Source organism: Microcebus murinus, chromosome 11 (genome assembly GCF_040939455.1).
Source record: "Microcebus murinus isolate Inina chromosome 11, M.murinus_Inina_mat1.0, whole genome shotgun sequence".
Lineage (NCBI taxonomy): Eukaryota > Metazoa > Chordata > Mammalia > Primates > Cheirogaleidae > Microcebus > Microcebus murinus.
In genome coordinates, this window is record NC_134114.1 from 29,059,834 (window position 1) to 29,076,745 (window position 16,912).

General features: G+C 44.0%; 1 protein-coding gene across 1 annotated transcript in view; it reads left to right on the top strand.

Annotated features, from left to right (window-relative positions):
- The window catches only part of EGFLAM (EGF like, fibronectin type III and laminin G domains), a 169,354-nt gene that overhangs the window by 72,103 nt on the left and 80,339 nt on the right, over window positions 1-16,912 (top strand). The window contains exons 5-6 of the mRNA XM_020290068.2: window positions 4,859-4,976; window positions 6,243-6,378. Coding sequence (XP_020145657.1) covers window positions 4,859-4,976; window positions 6,243-6,378 — 254 coding nt within the window. The remainder of the gene's footprint in view (window positions 1-4,858; window positions 4,977-6,242; window positions 6,379-16,912) is intronic.

Below are 16,912 nucleotides of genomic sequence, written 5' to 3' on the forward strand. Positions count from 1 at the left end.
GATTTAACTGATAAAATGATCAAAATAACCTGGCTGATAATGTAGAATTCTGATGCATTGTTTGATAATTTGCCTTCTAGAGGCTTCTGATTTGATTAGCATTTCACACCCATCTTATCTTTTTCTTAGAAGAACACCTGCAGGTTTCATCCTGGAAAGCGAAATAGTCAAACAAATCAGGGCAATCTGGTGGTTTTTTAGAGTTAGAAATAGAAAAGGATGCTTAGACTGGTGGTCTCCACACTTTTTGATCATGCATACCATCAGTTAGAAATATTTGAACATGCACCAATATATGTATATTTATGTATTTATACATTATACATATGCTACTTAACTGACATATTATGTACATTATAAAATCTCACAGAATTTTAATGAAGGAGATAAAACAGAAATACGAAGTTTTTGTGTTTCCTTCTGGCATCTCAGTAGATTGTTCTCTGCCCCCCACATAAGGAGGTTTACCACCACCCTGTGTTAGAGTGCAGTAGTCTGATTGACCCAGAACAGTGACTCAATCTGAGACTTATTCAGTGTGCCAGCCCTGGACAAGATTCAGACTGGAAACCGTTGGCTTGTAGGAGGGTCACCCTGCACCTCTCAGAGCGCACCCAGGCTGAACGTAGCACTCATCTCCCATATCCAATAAAGCGTTTCGGTGTTTTTTAATCTCTCTATGGAACTTCTACAAATATGATTTTTCTTATTTTTTAGTGGTAGCATTTAAATTTCTGATATATTAACTTTCATATTCATAGATAAGTAGCAATAATTTGGTCTTCAATATTTATAAGTATTTTTTTTTATTTAAACATTACTTAATATCCTTCACACTTGTTATCCAATTAGAAGTTGGGCTTTAGTGTCAAACTGACCAGGGTTCAAATCCCCAGTTTGCCACTTGCTAAATATATGTCCTTAAGGAAATTGCCAACTTTTCGGGGCTTCAGTTTCCTCCTCTGTAAATGAAAATAAGAATGATACCTACCTCAAAGGGCTGAAAGAAGAATTAAATAAGGCTATGTGTGCAAAGACCCCTTGTTCCCGGAACAGAGAAAACACCCCATAAATGGCAATTAATGGTAGCTGTACTTGGTATTGGCTCATAGCTAATATCTGCAATAGTCTATGAAACCATATGGCCACAGCCATGCTTTATTCACTGTAATGACTTCCCAGAAGAAAAGGGTCCCAAAGCAAAAGCCTGGGAGAGCATTGAGTTGGCTTCAAAGTATGTTTCTGCTTCCACGAGAAACGCCTGGAATGGCAGTTGGAAGAGCAGTGAGTGCTGGAGTCGGATCCACTTGCTACCTCCAGTCTCAGTTGTGCAGCCGCCAAACTTGGTGTGAACCCTGGGGACAGAAGGTGGATCTCGGGTGCACAGATGCAGGGAAGTAGAGCAGGAGAGGGGAGCTCCGAAGACAGGTCCGTGTGTTCCACAGAGGCCCCTTGTGAAGCTGCAGGTAGAATGGAGTGGGGGTTGGTGGGGGGAGCAGACTGGAGACAGACACCCTCCAGGACATTGTAGCAGGTCAAAGGGGTCTGAACTAGGGCATTGAGGTGGAATTGGAAGGGAGCAGTTCCGGAAGGCACAGTGGGGGTGGCCGGAGGGAGGTGGGCAAGGGGAAGCCAGTCCTGTCCCTGGAGCTGCTAATCCAGGGCTGGGGCAGGGGCACCCATGCTGTGAGTCAAGACTGAGGGCTCAGTAGTGTAAACTGGTGTCTTGACGAGGTAATCTGTTCCTAGGGGACATCGTGGCTTGATTTCTTTCTTTCCTTCATTCACTAGTTTATTCATTCATCAAAAAGCATTGCTTAAGCATTTGCTAGGTATCTCATATACTATGCTAAGCTTTGGGATGCCAGAGGAATAAGAACTTGCTTCCCGCCTTTTCCACCTTCAAGTGGGTGGGCAGAAGGTGACAAATAAACAGACAATTACAATACAAGGTGAGTGGTGCTAGATTGAGGTGCACCAGGGACACAAAGGAACACAGAGGAGGGGCACCGAACCAGACTGGGGCTGGGGGTCAGAGAAATGAGGTAATGTCTCAGCTGGACTGAGTCATAAAGGATGAGCAGGGTTGAGCCAGGCACGAGTAGGGAGAAGGGCATTTCATGTAGAGGGAGCAGCAGGTTCAAAGGCCCAGAGGCATTGAATGGCATAAATTTTGAGCACTGCCAAGTTCTTAAGTATGACCAGAATGTAGAATGAAAGGAGGGGATTGTGGCACGAGGTAGTGCTGGAAGGATAAACAAAAGGACACAAATATACTAGTGTAAGTGTGATGAGCATGATCAGATTTTGCATTTAGGAGGATAACTCTAGCATAGCAGTGTGGAGTTGAGATTGGAGGTACAATCATGGCAGCATTGGTGGCGGGGGAGTCAGAGCCTGTTGTAGTTATGAGGACTTGGTCTTAAATGGCTGTAAAGACAAAATGACATAAACACATTCAAGTGATATGACAGAGGTGGAATCAGCTGTGTTGGTAACTGATTGCATGATGGTTAGGGAGGAGGGATGAGCACATAGAGAAATGTTTCAGGAATTTTGGATTTGGGTAATGAGAGATAGAAAATGTAAGAGGTGAAGAAATGTTTTGTTTTGGTTCGGTTTTGGCAGTAGGTGGAGGAATGACTAGTTGAGCTTTGGTTATGTGAAATTTGATTTGCTTGGCAGTTGTTGGGTAGAGATGTTCACGGGGCAGTCACAAATCCACGCCTGGAGACCAAGAGGCAGGCTGGGGCTGGAGGTGTAGATTTGGGAGGTATCACCACGAAGGGAGTGGCAGCTGAGTTTGCCCACGCAAGACTCTGCAGAGGGAGAAGAGGAGACGGTGAGGGTGAAGTCCTGGGAAAGACCAACACTTAGGGGTAGCAGAGAAAGGGGAATGGGTGGAGGGTTTGGAAAGGAGGCTTCTACACAAGAAGTAGAAGGTGACCAGCGAGACGTAGAATATGGTTCCTAAGGGAGCCAGGGTTGAAGAAGCAAGGCTGGGCAACAGCATTGGCAGCTGTGACAAGTTGTGACAGACAGAGACACACCCACTGGTATTACTCCAGGGTTGTAGTGGTGACTTTGGTGAAACCATCTCAACAGGGTTGTAGAGGAGAGAGGCCAGGCAGAAGTACGTTGAGGAGTGAATAGGAGGTGAGGAAGCAGAGACAGATTCTTGCAGAAGGTTGCTTCTGAGCAGAGGAGCCAGGCGTGCACATGTGGTAGGCGATGGCCATTTTTAAGATGGGAGAGTCTTCAGCACAGTAAATACAGAAAGATCTGGTAGAGATGGGGGAGGCTGGAGAGCCAGGACAATGAGAGGAGAGGGAACAGATGGGCTCAGAGCAGGTGAGCCGGGCCCTAAAGCAGTGGTCCACAGACCGGGCCACACACTGGAACCACCTGGAGGGCTTTAAACAGACATCTGGGCTCTGTCCCCCAGGGACTCTGATTGAGGCCGTCTGGAGCGGAGTCCAGGCATCAGTGTTTTTTAGATCTCCAAGTGATTCTAATGTGTTGTCAGGGTTTATGAACTCTGTGTTAAGTATTCAATAATTATTCGTTGAATGCTTTAAAAAAAATTTTTTGGATTCCCTGAATTCTATTGAGCAACAATGAATGTTCAGTCTTCTGCAGAGGAGGCTGTGGAGAAGTGCACGACGTGCAGGCACTGTGTGAGTGCCAACGTGGTGGCACAGTGGTCAGCAGGGCGAGATCACCAGGCCTGGGTGGTCAGGGAAGCTGTCTGGGGAGGCCTTGGCCTTGGAGCAATGGGGAAACTGAGGTCAGCCGAGAAGAGGATGGTTCCCACATACGTGTGACAGTGATCATTATGGCTCATTTCTGGAGTCCATCCTCCACGCCAGCTACTGTACACACATTATCCCAAACATTATGGCCATGTGAGATGGCTGCATGCCATGCCGGTTTTACAGAAGAAGAAACTGAGGCGTAGGGAATTTCGTATTAAGGCCACAGCTAGTACTAAGTGGCAGAAACAGGATTCGAACCCGGGACTGGCTGACTCCAATGCCAGTGCCCTTCCCACTACTATGTGCTTCTGCTTCTCACCGCTGAGACCCTGGCTCCCAGTCACTCTTTAGCACTGTAGCTCTGAGCACACATATCACTGTCACCAAAGCCCAAGGTAGAGCGAATCCTCTTCAGCTGGGACTTCCTGGTCAAGGCCATTAGTAAAGGGGGTTCACATGTACCTCCCTCATTGGTCCTAGTGGTTCTCGATGGGGGTTCCCTGAACCAGCAGCAGCATCACCTGGAAACTTGTGAGAGCTGCAAATTCTCAGGCCCTTCCCCAGATTGACTGAATCAGAAACTCTGGGGCCAGGCCCAGCCATTTGTTTTTAAGAAAGTCTTCCTGGTGGTTCTGATGCTATTTAAAATTTGAGAACTAAAATTTTAGTCTCTACTTTATAGATACAAATCAAGACCTGTTTACCATTGCTCACCTAATCACTGAGCCTCTGCAGTCGGCAAATGGAAAGAATGATTTGGAGAATTCCAACCCTGGGAAAGACCGTTGTCTGCATTCCAGCAGCCTCGTGCTCTGAGCAAAGAGTTCTGATGTTAACAGCAGCGTTTGCTAGTGTGAACGAGCCCCGGTTGGAGGATGGTAGTACAGATTACAATTAGGGGTGATCCTCCAGTCTTGGGAAGTGTGTCATGGGGTTTTCCTCTTAGCCAATGTTAAAGCTGGGCCAAGCCTAGAGAAAACAAAACAATCTCTGACCCAAGCAGTCTCAACGGGGGCCTTGAGATAGAAACCCCACAGAAAACGTACCATTTGCCTAAACAGAACTTCTGATCCTTGGCACCTTTCTTGTTTGGTCACTGACAGGAGGAAGTGATCGGAGATTTGAAACCAGGCACTGCCTATCGAGTGAGCATAGCAGCTTACAGCCAGACGGGCAAGGGGCGGCTCAGCTCTGCTCGGCACGTTACCACTTTGTCCCAAGGTAAAAGAAGTTCAAGTTCATTAGCAATAGGAACGTGAAGGCCGATATTCATTGAGTCCTTTATTCAGCAAATATCAAGAAGGACCTACTATGTGCCAGGCACTGTGCTAGGCTCTGGAAATTCAGTGGTGAATGAAAGCAGGCACAGTTCCTGCCCTCTCTGAACTTAGTGGGGTGAGTCAAGACATTCTCTAGTTAGTGTGTAGTTACAGATGGTGGTGAAAGCTACCCACGGTGCTGCAGGAAGGCACAGCGTAGGAGTGAGTTGTCATTCCCTGAGATGACAACTAAGTGGAGATCTGATGGGGGAGTAGGAATTAAGGAGGTAAGCGAGGGGAGGGGGAAAAGAGATTTATAGGCAAAGGGAACCCAATAAACGCTCGCTGAGGGGGCACCATTTTGGACACCGGGACACAGAGGTGGGTTGATGGCGGTCATTGTTAGCATGCTCTCTGTGCGGGGAGAAGCAAAGGCAGGCAAGTGACAGAGGTACATCTGCAGTCTGAACAGTAGGCTGGGACACACAGCAGGGCACCTTCCTCTGCCCCCCTGCTCGGGGAGGGTTCCAGAAAGAGTCATATGTTTGGCCTGAATTATGAAAAATGCATGGGATTTTGCCAGGGAGAGAAGGCAGGAAAAGTCTTCCAGGCAGAAGCAGTAGTATGAACGAAGGCTGGGAGGTGTGCTAGTCAGGACGTGAAGATAGAAACAGCGGTCACTTGAGGTGATGGGATCGTGGGGGACTCCCACATCTTTGCACATGAGAGCACGTCCAAACCTCCCACCCTTGCTATGTACTCGGATTATCAAGGGGCAACACACACACACACACACACACACACACACACACACACACAAGAATTGTAAGTAGGTGGCAGTAATTCTAAGCATTTAATTTTCCTTATAGATAAATATTAATTCTTACATGCAAACAGAGAAGAAAGGTTGTGAGGTGGTGGGGGTGTATTGGAGGTTTTCAAGGCTACATACGACTGTGTGTCCTCGGGTCAGTGGCTGGGACATAATTTAGTTGGATTTGCAGTCAGAAGTGCTGGGGGAAGAAGGGAAGAACAGCTTTCATTGACTGAGAACTTACCTGGCGGATCCAGTTGTGATCATGTTTCTGTATTTGTTTGATCTGGGCTTCGAGGCTGTTCTGAACGGGGATGTTTTGGTTGTACGAAGCCCACGTGCTGTCTATGTATTAAACCTCTCCAGCGGCTGAGACCACCAGCCAAGTCTAGTTGCGTCTGTCCTTCCTCCTAGATTCCTGCCTGCCCCCAGCGGCACCCCAGCAGCCACATGTCATCGTGGTTTCTGATTCCGAGGTGGCCCTATCCTGGAAACCTGGGGCGAGCGAAGGGAGCTCGCCTATTGAGTACTACTCTGTGGAATTCATCAGGTAAGTTTGCGTGTCACATTCAAAAGCTAAATGTGTAGACTTCAGGTGTTCCAAGCATGAGGTAAGCCCAGAGGGAGCCTCATCTCTAGGACATGTGGGTGTTCAAGGGCAGACAAAGGCTTGGAGGCCCAGTGTGCAGTCGGGCCAACCCCTGTCCCCACACCTCTTTGCTGCAGGGTTGTCTGGCAAACCTGTCGGCACTCAGGTACCTCTTCCCCATTTCCCTGTCACAGCCAGAGACTGTTCTAGGCTCCAGGAACTCCTGCAGCACCATTGCCCACGAGCCTGCCTGCATTTCAAGCTTGAAACCTGCCCTCCTGGCTTTGAGACATTCTATATGAAAGTAAATATTTGATGACTTTTCTCAGGGGTAGGAGGGAAAAGCCCTTTAAAAGCAAGTACAATCTGTTGTTTTCTTCATATCCATATTGCCTTGGGACAGGTTTCTTGATTTGGTTTCGACTCTTTTTTCTTGTCTACCTCTCTAGTTCTTATTATTCAGTTTATCACACGGTAGAAGAATGGTTAGACGTTCCCGTAAGGGCTTACAGATATGAAAACATTGATTCTCAATTCAATGATGCTATGTAATTTTAAGAAAAAAAAAAGAAGGAAAGAGAGAGAAATAAAGAAAATAAAGGTAAACAAAAGGAATTCCCAATCTCAGGTCTTTCCTCTGAACTCTAGTTGCCGTCTGATTTTGACTTGAGGCTGTGGCTGACGGGTGAGTCTGAAAGGCAGTGCTTGTGGCATTGGTGTTCCCTTCATTAAAGGTGATGGCTTGTCTGAGGCCTGCTGCTTCATGGATACTTAAAGAGACTGGTTCAGCACCTCATTCCTGAGGCTCTCTGAAGCTGGGACAAAGGATTCTGCTGAGATTTCATTAGCTCTGCTTCTGTTCCTTGGCTACCTGGCCTGTTCCTTGTTAGTGGAGAGCACATAGCCGTTTCTTCAGGGGAGAGGCACTGCGCTGAGGCTGTTTAATGTTCACGTACAGAGTGTTTCTGATGGGACTTGTTGAAATGCAAGCAGGGGAAACCTGAAAGGACAAGATGAGGCAGTAATGTGTCAACTCTTCTGACTGTAAAGTCCAATGGCAAATCTAAATTCAGGGGAGGGCCGGGCGTGGTGGCCCATGCCTATAATCCTAGCACTCTGGGAGGCTGAGGAGGGTGGATTGCAATGTCAGGAGTTCAAAGCCAGCCTGAGCAAGAGCAAGACCCCATCTCTACTATAAATAGAAAGAAATCAATTGCCCAACTAATAATATACAGAAAAAATTAGCCAGGCATAGTGGCACATGCCTATAGTCCCAGCTACTCAGGAGGCTGAAGCAGGAGGATTGCTTGAGCCCAGAAGTTTGAGGTTGCTGTGAGCTAGGCTGATGCTATGGCACTCTAGCCTGGGCAACAGAGTAAGACTCTGACTGAAACAAACAAACAAATAAATAAATAAATAAATTCAGGGGAGATTAGATCCTCGTCACATCAGCAGTCTGTCTCCATCCATCTCTCTGCTTTAGTGGCTTCATTTTCAGGCAGACTTTTCCAATATGGTGGCAAAATGGCACCAGGCACTCAAAGCTTGCAGTCTCCTGGCCTCGCTCCCTGCTGGAAAAAGAGTGGCTGTTCTTCCATGGACCCAGCAAAGTCTCGATATCCCTCTAATTGGCCAGGCTTGGGTCCGTTTCCATTCTCTGAGCAGCTCACTGTGGCCAGGTTGGGGAGAATTCAGTGATTGCTCAGGCACTTGTCATATTCCAAGCTCTGGAACTAAGAACTAACTGGTAGGTCATTCAAACCTGGAGTTCATGGATTGAGTATTCAGGAGGATTGGGTCCTCAAAACACAATTGGGGTGCCATTACTGGTAAAAAAGGGAACAGAGATACTAGGAAAATTGAAAACAAAATCTACTGTAAAGCCCCAAACGAATGCCCTTCATTGAGAATAATCTACACAGCTGCTGTCAACCAGAGTTGGTAGGCAAAGTCTGGAATATGCCTAGAATAGGAGGATTATATTCCTGTTTCTGATACTAGTTAAATATGCAACGCTGAAAATTCTGAAACTTCAGCTTTCTCATCTGTAACACTTGGGGCAAAAGTTAATATTTATAATTTACCTACACAAGTAAATCAGACAACACCAACAAAACAAAATGTAATACTTTAAAATTCTGAGAAAAATGCAGAGTTTTTTTGTGGTAGCTGAGCAGATCATCTTTGTAACTCTGAGCAAAGGTGAGTGTTATCATTTATTATTAACTTTTTGCTCAAACATGTATTATTTAAACTTTTTCTCTGGTATATTGGCAAAAGGTAGAAATGGCAGTTTCTTAACCTTATGTGCACAACTGAAGGTAGGACATGGAAGGGAGTTGCTGGATTCAGAAGCTGGAGGGCTGGGAGAGAGGGCTGCCTCCCCTGCCCACCAGGGTGGCCCTGTGCAGCCCAGTTCCCCCTGCTCAGCCTCCACTCCTCTCAGAGCAGAGCCTCCCCCAAAGCAGAGCCTCAGACCAGGACTCGGGTGCAAGTAGTTTCTTTGGAAGCAGGAAGGAGAGAGTCAGGAGAATAAGACAGGGAGGATATGAGTTACTGAAGTCACTGCTATGGGTAATGGGTCTTCACCGGGGCCTTGGTTTCATTGGGATCTCTCTGGAACCTACAGAATTCCTCTCAGGCTGCCCATTAAAGAGATCGGAGACATTTACCCACTGGCATCTGTGTTCCTCTGTAAGTTGAGGGCTGCCCCACACTTCCAGGTTAGATTGGCATGTGATTAAGGACGGGATCCCAGGAGAAAAAGGGGGAGTGACACGAGCCCTACAAGTGTTTGAGGCTGGCTGTGGGCTGCAGCAGGTGAGTCTCCCAGAACTGTCCACACAACAGCAGCTGCTAAAATGAAAAGTGGGACAAAGGGAGGTGACCTGGCCCCAGAGGCATCCACTGCAAACTCCTTATCTGTAGAACATGGGCTATAACTTCTTCCAGCCTTATAGTTTGCAGTTAGGGGGACCACAAATGAGAAAGAGCTTTGTAGACGTTAAAAACTTATAAAAATGTAAGGTGTATATGGGTGTTATGGACCTGTATTTAATAATTATAATTCCTTTCCAACAAAAATGCATTTTAACATTCAAAACTGCCTCTAACATCTGAGGAGCTCAAGATCCAGATTCTTATGTGTATTTTTAATTATATACCATTATTCTAACAAACTGTCAGTATACTTTTTATCTGTTTACTTTGACAAAATACCTTTACCATATCCTGGAAGGCAACCTTCAAATTTAGAATTCTTGGACACTTGGGGGTTCCCAGAGGAATATGGTAATCCAGGGAAAGCTAGCCACGGGTTACAACCCCTGCGCTAGGAATTCTGCCTCTATCTCTTCCAGAATGTGTAACTCCGATCGAGTGATTTTATCTTAGAACCTCCATTTTTTCATTTGTAACTTCAAGCAACCTTCATTGCAGGGTTATTGCTCACAGTCTTTGGAAAGTGTTCATCCCCAGTAGACAATCCGAATGTATTGGCTTCCTTGCTATCTTACTACCACTTCCCTTTTCCAAAAGAAGAAATTTTGACTCAATGGCCCAAGTTCCTTTGCCAAGATGAAATGACTGGTTGGCGACAAAATTAAAATTAGAACTGAATTCTTCTGACTTCCAGCCCAGTGCTCTTTTTATGAAACTCCAAGTCTCCTCATGTCTGTGACCCACCTTCAGAGATGGAAACATGGGCTGTGAAGAGCTCTGCTGGCTGAGGAAATGGGAAGCCTCATCGTAGGGCCCTTTATTAAAAGGATTTGTTATGTAAAATTTGGATTCAGTCAAAAGGCTGTACTCAAGGATCCAGAAGGTCACACGTGGCCCCAAAACCACAAGTTCCCCACCCCTGTTGCAGGCTGCTGTTTGATGTTGTTCCTGAAAGAAAGCCTTCACAGCTTGTTGCAGCATTTAATGTTTGGCTGCAAAATAAATCTATTTTTAAACATCTCAGAGTCTATCCAATTGTAGGTGAGTGCCTGAGAATATGTAAAGAGAGCGTTCCTGGCTCTAAATCAGAGACTGTAATTAGTGTGTGCTGTGTGGTCTGAAGGTTTGTGTCCTCTGCAAACTTTATGTGTTAAAATCCTAAGTCCTGGGATGGGCCACGGGGGATAAGGAGTGATTTATAAAAGAGGCCCAAGAGAGATCCCTCACCCCTTCTCCCATGTAAGGTCACAATGAGAAGATGCCATCTATGAACCAGAAAGTGGGCCCTCACCAGGCACTGGGCCCTCAGGAAACACTGAATCTACCGGCACCTTGATTTTGGACTTACCAACCTCCAGAACTCTGAGAAATAAATTTCTGTTGTTTATAAGCTACCCAGTTAATGGTATTTTGTTGTAGCAGCCTGAATGGACTAAGACAATATGAAAGGCTTTTGGGGGTCAGTTATTCTCTTTTCCCCAGGTAGTTCCATTTAATGTTTAATAGTGAATTCTGTTTGTTACCTCTGGTGTACTTCCTGTGTACAGAAACACATGTGACAGGTCTCTGTGTAGGCCAGAAGTTCCTTGTTGCTTTTAAGAGACAAGCCTTTGAAGGCCAACACTAGGAAATTGTAGTATAGGTTTATCCCCAGAGATTAGTTTCAGATTTAACCATCTTAATGTGACATTCTTGTCTAAGTTTTGTCACTGAGAGATTAGGTTGCAGTCCTCTGTCTGTCTTGGAGGCATTTATACATCAGTTATTCTTCTCATTTGCTACTCAGCAGGAATAATGATATCAAAGTCATTGTTAGTAGATAGTCTAACAAAAACTTTTTTAAAAAAATACGTACGGGATTAATAAAAGATTAGCCTGAGAAATTATACTAGACCAGGGTATGGTAGTACTGACTATTTGCTAGTGTTGATGATATTTCAGGTAGACTTTATGTATTTATGATAATCTCTTGAGTCACGGGCTTAGGGCCAAGCCCATTTTTGTTCTTCCAGTAGCTTCTGCCTCCCCCCAAACAGAGGACACCTACCTTGTGAGCACCCTGAAAGTGTGCTCTCAGTGACTGCATCAGAGAGGAGCTTGGTCACAGGCCCAGGCAGGAGGAAAGTTGTAAGACAGCAGAAACCTTCGTAACCTCCCCCAAAGTTGGCCTGGGGGCTACTTATTCGCTTCCTTGCTGACAGTAGATTTTTAATTTTTAAGCAGTGTAGAAAAAATATGAAGAGGCAAATTCTAAGTAAGGCTGCAGGCTGTAACATAGTTCACAATGTTTTGAAAAGTTTTACCTGCTATTTTAAAACAAAAAAGCCATGCATTTGAGGTGAAGGAGAATTATTTCTTTTCTAAACTGATACTGAAAATTTCTTTGTGGGCAGCAATTCTTAGTGTTCATTAAAATAAAAACCAAGCATAAATATAGCTACCTATGTTTTGAAATATTTTGGCTATAAATATCTGAGAAACCTTCCTCCTTCTGCCTAAGAATTTCCCCAGGGTGAGTGCCTTTCTCATAAGCAAAAAATATAAACTATGATGGCAACCAAAGGCCTGGAAAAATGTTCCTCATCACTGATGTTGCAGTTGGGGTGCCATGTCCCTCATATGCTGTTTAAAGGTGAAAAATAGTTTTCATTCAACTTAGCTGCACTTTTTCTGTAGTTGTCACTTGATTGGTTAAAATTGCCTCAGAGCTTCGCATTATCACCTGCTAGAAAGGGCAGACTAAAGCTTTCAATGGCTGTTTTCAATTAATAGTCCACCACTAGCTTATTTGGGGTCCATGTGAAAGTTCAAAATATTTCAGTGTGTGTTTTAGGGATACAAGTCAAGAAATGTTGGTCTCTAGGTCTTGATACAAGACAGTTATACTAATACATGAGAGAGGCAATGCTTCTCCTCCTCTCTCTTTCTCACCGTTCTACCTAAATAATTATCTGGTCCCTTGCAGATGCCTTCCATAGTAAGACTTGCAAAATTCATCTTCACACAGGGCTGTTTCTAGGCTGACTGTGAAGGCTAAATATTGGTTTTATTTGGGAATCTCAAGGTCATGCAACCTGGGTTTTAAAAAGTATTATTCACAAATTGATATTTATGTCAAAAGTCATTGGTCTTTCTATCCCATCATAAATTTCCTTATTCTGCAAGTAACAAATGAACTTAATTAGTGTCCTTCCAGGAAGTGACCCTGTAGAGGCTGTTACTAGAAATGAAGAGCAGTCTGGGATTCAGAATGGGAGCTGAACAGGTCATGGATTTTCTTTGAATAGTTCTAAGGGATGATGTGCTTTGATTCATGGTCAAGGTCAAAAGCTATGAAGGTTGAAGGAGATGCTCATTCAAAATTGAGTCTTATAGCCTGATTCATGGCATCATCTCTGCGGTTTAAGTTTGCCCACATGTGGAATCAGAAGAGACAGTTCTGAGCCACCCTCTAATCCTGGCGAAGTTGCTTAATTCTAGTCCTCAGTTTCTGTACTGAGACTGGATTCTGTCATAAGGCTGGACCATATGACATCTAAAATCCTGTGGCTCTGATTGTCTATCATCACGATATGGGTGAGGTAGTCTAGGTGGATGGTTTTATACACAGGCTCTGGGCTGGACTCCCTAGTGCAAGCTTGACTCCACCATGTTTAAGCTGTGTGATCTTTGGTGGGTTATTTAACTTCTCTGTGTGTCAGACAGCAGAATGGGAATAATAATTTACTTACCTCATAGGGTTATTGGGCAATGAAATGAGCTGGCACACATGAAATGCTTAGTGTCTGCCCCATAGTAAGTGCTCAATCAATGTAAACCATACCTGTTACGGCTTTCCTGATGGGTCTCTCCTGATGGGTCTTTCCTATATAGCTGTGTCTGTCCTGGCTGTAAGTCTTTATGACTGCCATTCTCTACCAGGAGAGCTCTGCTGCCTCTTTAGTTAGCCAATTCTTGTTCATCCTTCAGGATTCTTCCTTAAGCATCACTTCCTTCAGAAAGCCTAGCCTGACTGCCTTCCTCCACCCCTAGACTAGATTACGTATACCTGCAACGTTTACTTGCCATTCTCAGCACACACTTGTCATTAATTGCGGGTCCATGATTGTCTTCCTCCTGGAACGTGAGGGTAGCACCCGACTTGCTCCCTTCTGTGGCATACACACCTCGAATGCGGTAAACACCCCATGTCAAGGTAGGTGTTGGCAAGCATTGGGACGTTGGCAGTCATGGGACTGAATCTGGAGTATTCCAACAACTAGCTGTAGCCTTGAGCAAGCTGCTTACTCCCGCTAAGCCCTACTTTCCTCAGCTGTAAAATATGGACAATAACAGTGGCTACCTTAGAAGGGTTGTGACAATGAAAAGATGTCTGTGCAGCATGTAAAAGAGTGGCTCATGGAGGATTTTTTACGTTCTTTTAAACTGAGCCACATGCAAATATATTGTGACATGAGAAGGTATTTATTTTTAACTAAATAATTTAAAAGTATTAGCCACAAGTGGTTCACTAAATGCTTTACCACCAATAGAGACCACAACAGTAATCAATATCTTACCAACTGCAGAAATAAAAGCCAGATAAAACCAACGTGGATCTGATTGAAAGTTTTTTATTGCTATTGTTTTCTCATCATAAAAGGTACATCAGTATGTGGTAAAGCTTCAATATCGTATGGAACGCAAACGTGTTTTAGAACTCTTCATAAGTGAATTACTGTATTTCTTCATAGCATTTTATTAGAATATATAGCAATAATTGGGCAAATGACTGCAATATTTAAGGGTGACGTAGTCCTGTGTTGCTTTCTAGGCCCCAAAAGTTAGAATCGGAAATATTTAAAGAACTTTTCTTATGCAATTAATTTGGGGGAGAATGGGAAAAAGGAAACAAAAAGATCTCCCTTTCTTTTTAAGAAAGTGTTTAGGAAGTTATGCTGTTTAAATATAATCCTTCCTTACCATCAGCAATATAATTAGATATACATAAAAATGGGCTTGCTTGGATGTCAGCTGAGATTTCATCTTATAGGCAACAAGTGGTGCTTCACAAAGAATTCTTTTTCTTACCTTTGGTTTTGAAATTGAAAATCTCAGAACCGCCTTCCAGACTAGTGGCTGCTCCCAGAAATTCTGGAAGCTCAAATCCTTCCACTCAGGCTCCCATGGAAGGGCTATTCTGAATGTTCTTGCATAAATCTGACCTATGGTTCTAAAAATTCATCTCTTAAAACCTCAATCCCTCCTACCCTGGGCATTCCTGACGTAATTCCTGGTCAGATTGATGGGAGTTGGCATAAATTGAATTCTGCGGAACAGCTTTGGGAGCCATTTGTGAACTGTCATGAAAGTGTGCTCACCTGTTGCCCCACCTGGCACAAATTGCCAGCTGAGTTTATCATTATCCCATTGTGTCCGTCCGCTTGTCATTTGGTTAAGTTAAACCAATTCTTAAATAAAAAAAGGAAGGCTGAAAGCTGACCGTCAAATAATTCATATTTTTCTTTTTTTTTTTTTTTTTTTTAACTTTGACTACTGAGTGGTTTGGGACTTTCCTCTGTAATTCATTTAGTGTAGAGCAAATCCTGCATAAAACCAGCCTGTAAAATCAAGGAAGGATCAGAGGCTCTTCCCAGCGTGAGGTTTTCTCTTGCCCCTGTTGTGTTCTCGCTGGATAATCTATGGGATCGGATCTCTTCTCTTAGAGCAGGGTGCTTAACCGGCAGTCTGCAGATCCCTGGGACCCGCTGGACTTTGGAAAAAAAATTACATCCTTAGTTTCACCAACCTAAATTTAGCATTTTCTTAAAAACTTAATATAGACAACAAGCCACAGTGGTGTTAACAATTCCTGTGACTCTGTCACCATTCGAATCACAGATATTTTCTTATTCTATTACAATTGTTGCTCATATCTCAAAATACCAGTTATGTTTATCACTACTTTGAAATGATCAGTTATTAGATCCTTTGCTAGGTTTTATTTAATTAATAAAGAAGTATATGTGTCATAATTTTTAATTTTTATAATTCTTTTCAATATAACTGGTTTCATTTGTGAACCTATGTATTTTATTTTATGTACTTAAAAACATTCTGGGAAGGGGTTTATAGCCTTCATCAGACTGTCTAAGTGGCACAAGCTGGGTCAAAGACTGTTGTCTTAGTCAGGGGCTGGTTGGCAAACTTTTTCTCAAAAGATCAGATAGTAAATATTTTGTGCTCTGCCAGCTACATGAACTCTGTTTCAACTACTCAACTCTACTACTCAACTCTGCCATTGTAGTAGGAAAGCCATAGATAATACCTAAACAAACGGATGTGATGTGTTCCAATAAGACTACATTTACAAAACTGGCAGCTGGCTGAAATTTGCAAATGCCTGGTTTAGGGATCCTGTTATTCCTAAGGTTGAATTCTGAAGATATTTTAATTCAACTCGACCACCCTTTATTGGATACCTACTATAAGCCTATACTCATACAAACATGTGTGTATTGAGTATCTTGTATGTGCAAAATGTGTGTGTGCAAGACATTTAGGGAAGAATAAACTACAGCCCTGCTCTGGAGAGTGTACTGGAGACTGCAGATGCCTGTAGTTCAGAGGAGTGAGTCTCGCAGGCAGGGGTGAGGCCCAGGGGCCTAGAGAAATACAAGCTTGATCTGACCTAGTTTTGCAGAGTCTGGAAGGCTTCTTATCAGAGCTAAGAAGGCACATCGGAGATAACCAGGCAAAAGGGGAGGGAGGAAGCAACATGAAAGGCTTAGGCCAGAGGAAGCCACTTAAGCAATGGCTTGGAGGGACGAAGAAAATGTTCTCGGAATTGCTTACTGGAGCTCTGTTTGGTGAGAGTAAGCAAGGATCAGACCAAGAAAGGCATCATGAAGGGGCCCGTATGTACCCTGCAGGGAATAGGGAGCTATGGGGAATTTTAAGCAGGAAAGGGGCCGGGAGTATTTGCTTTTTTGAAAGATCATGCATACATCTCAAGGAACACAGAGATGGATAAGACAAAGTAGCCATACTCACAGCCCAGTAAGGAAGACAGAAATATAAAATTACATTAGAAGGTGATATCATCAGTGTAATGGTAGAATTAGGTTCAAGGTATGGGATGGTCCAGAGGAAAGTCTTATTAATTCTCTTTCTGTGATGATGCTTAGAAGGAATAACATGAGAGAAAATACTTAGAAAAGGAGCCATCCAATAATCCAAGGACCTCCTGAAACCATTCAATGGTGGGATGATAGGTTCAGTGTTGATGGAAAGAGGCCACACGTCTGGCCGTGCTATAGTTAGACTTGTAGCCCCTCCCTCTCAGGCCGGTGGAGTGGCCTTCCCTGTCAAGGCCATTCTGAATGTTCTGCTGTATCCCCCAGAGGACAGTTTTCTGCTCCAACAAATTCCACTCTCAAAAGTATTTTCCTAGCACAATTTAACCTCTTTTAGCCCCGTTCCTAGTTAATGCCTGTCACATGCCTGAGTTTCATTCTTGACTTCCAACTTTCTAAAACAGGGGTTCTTAAAACTACGCGTGGTGACGACTCATTAG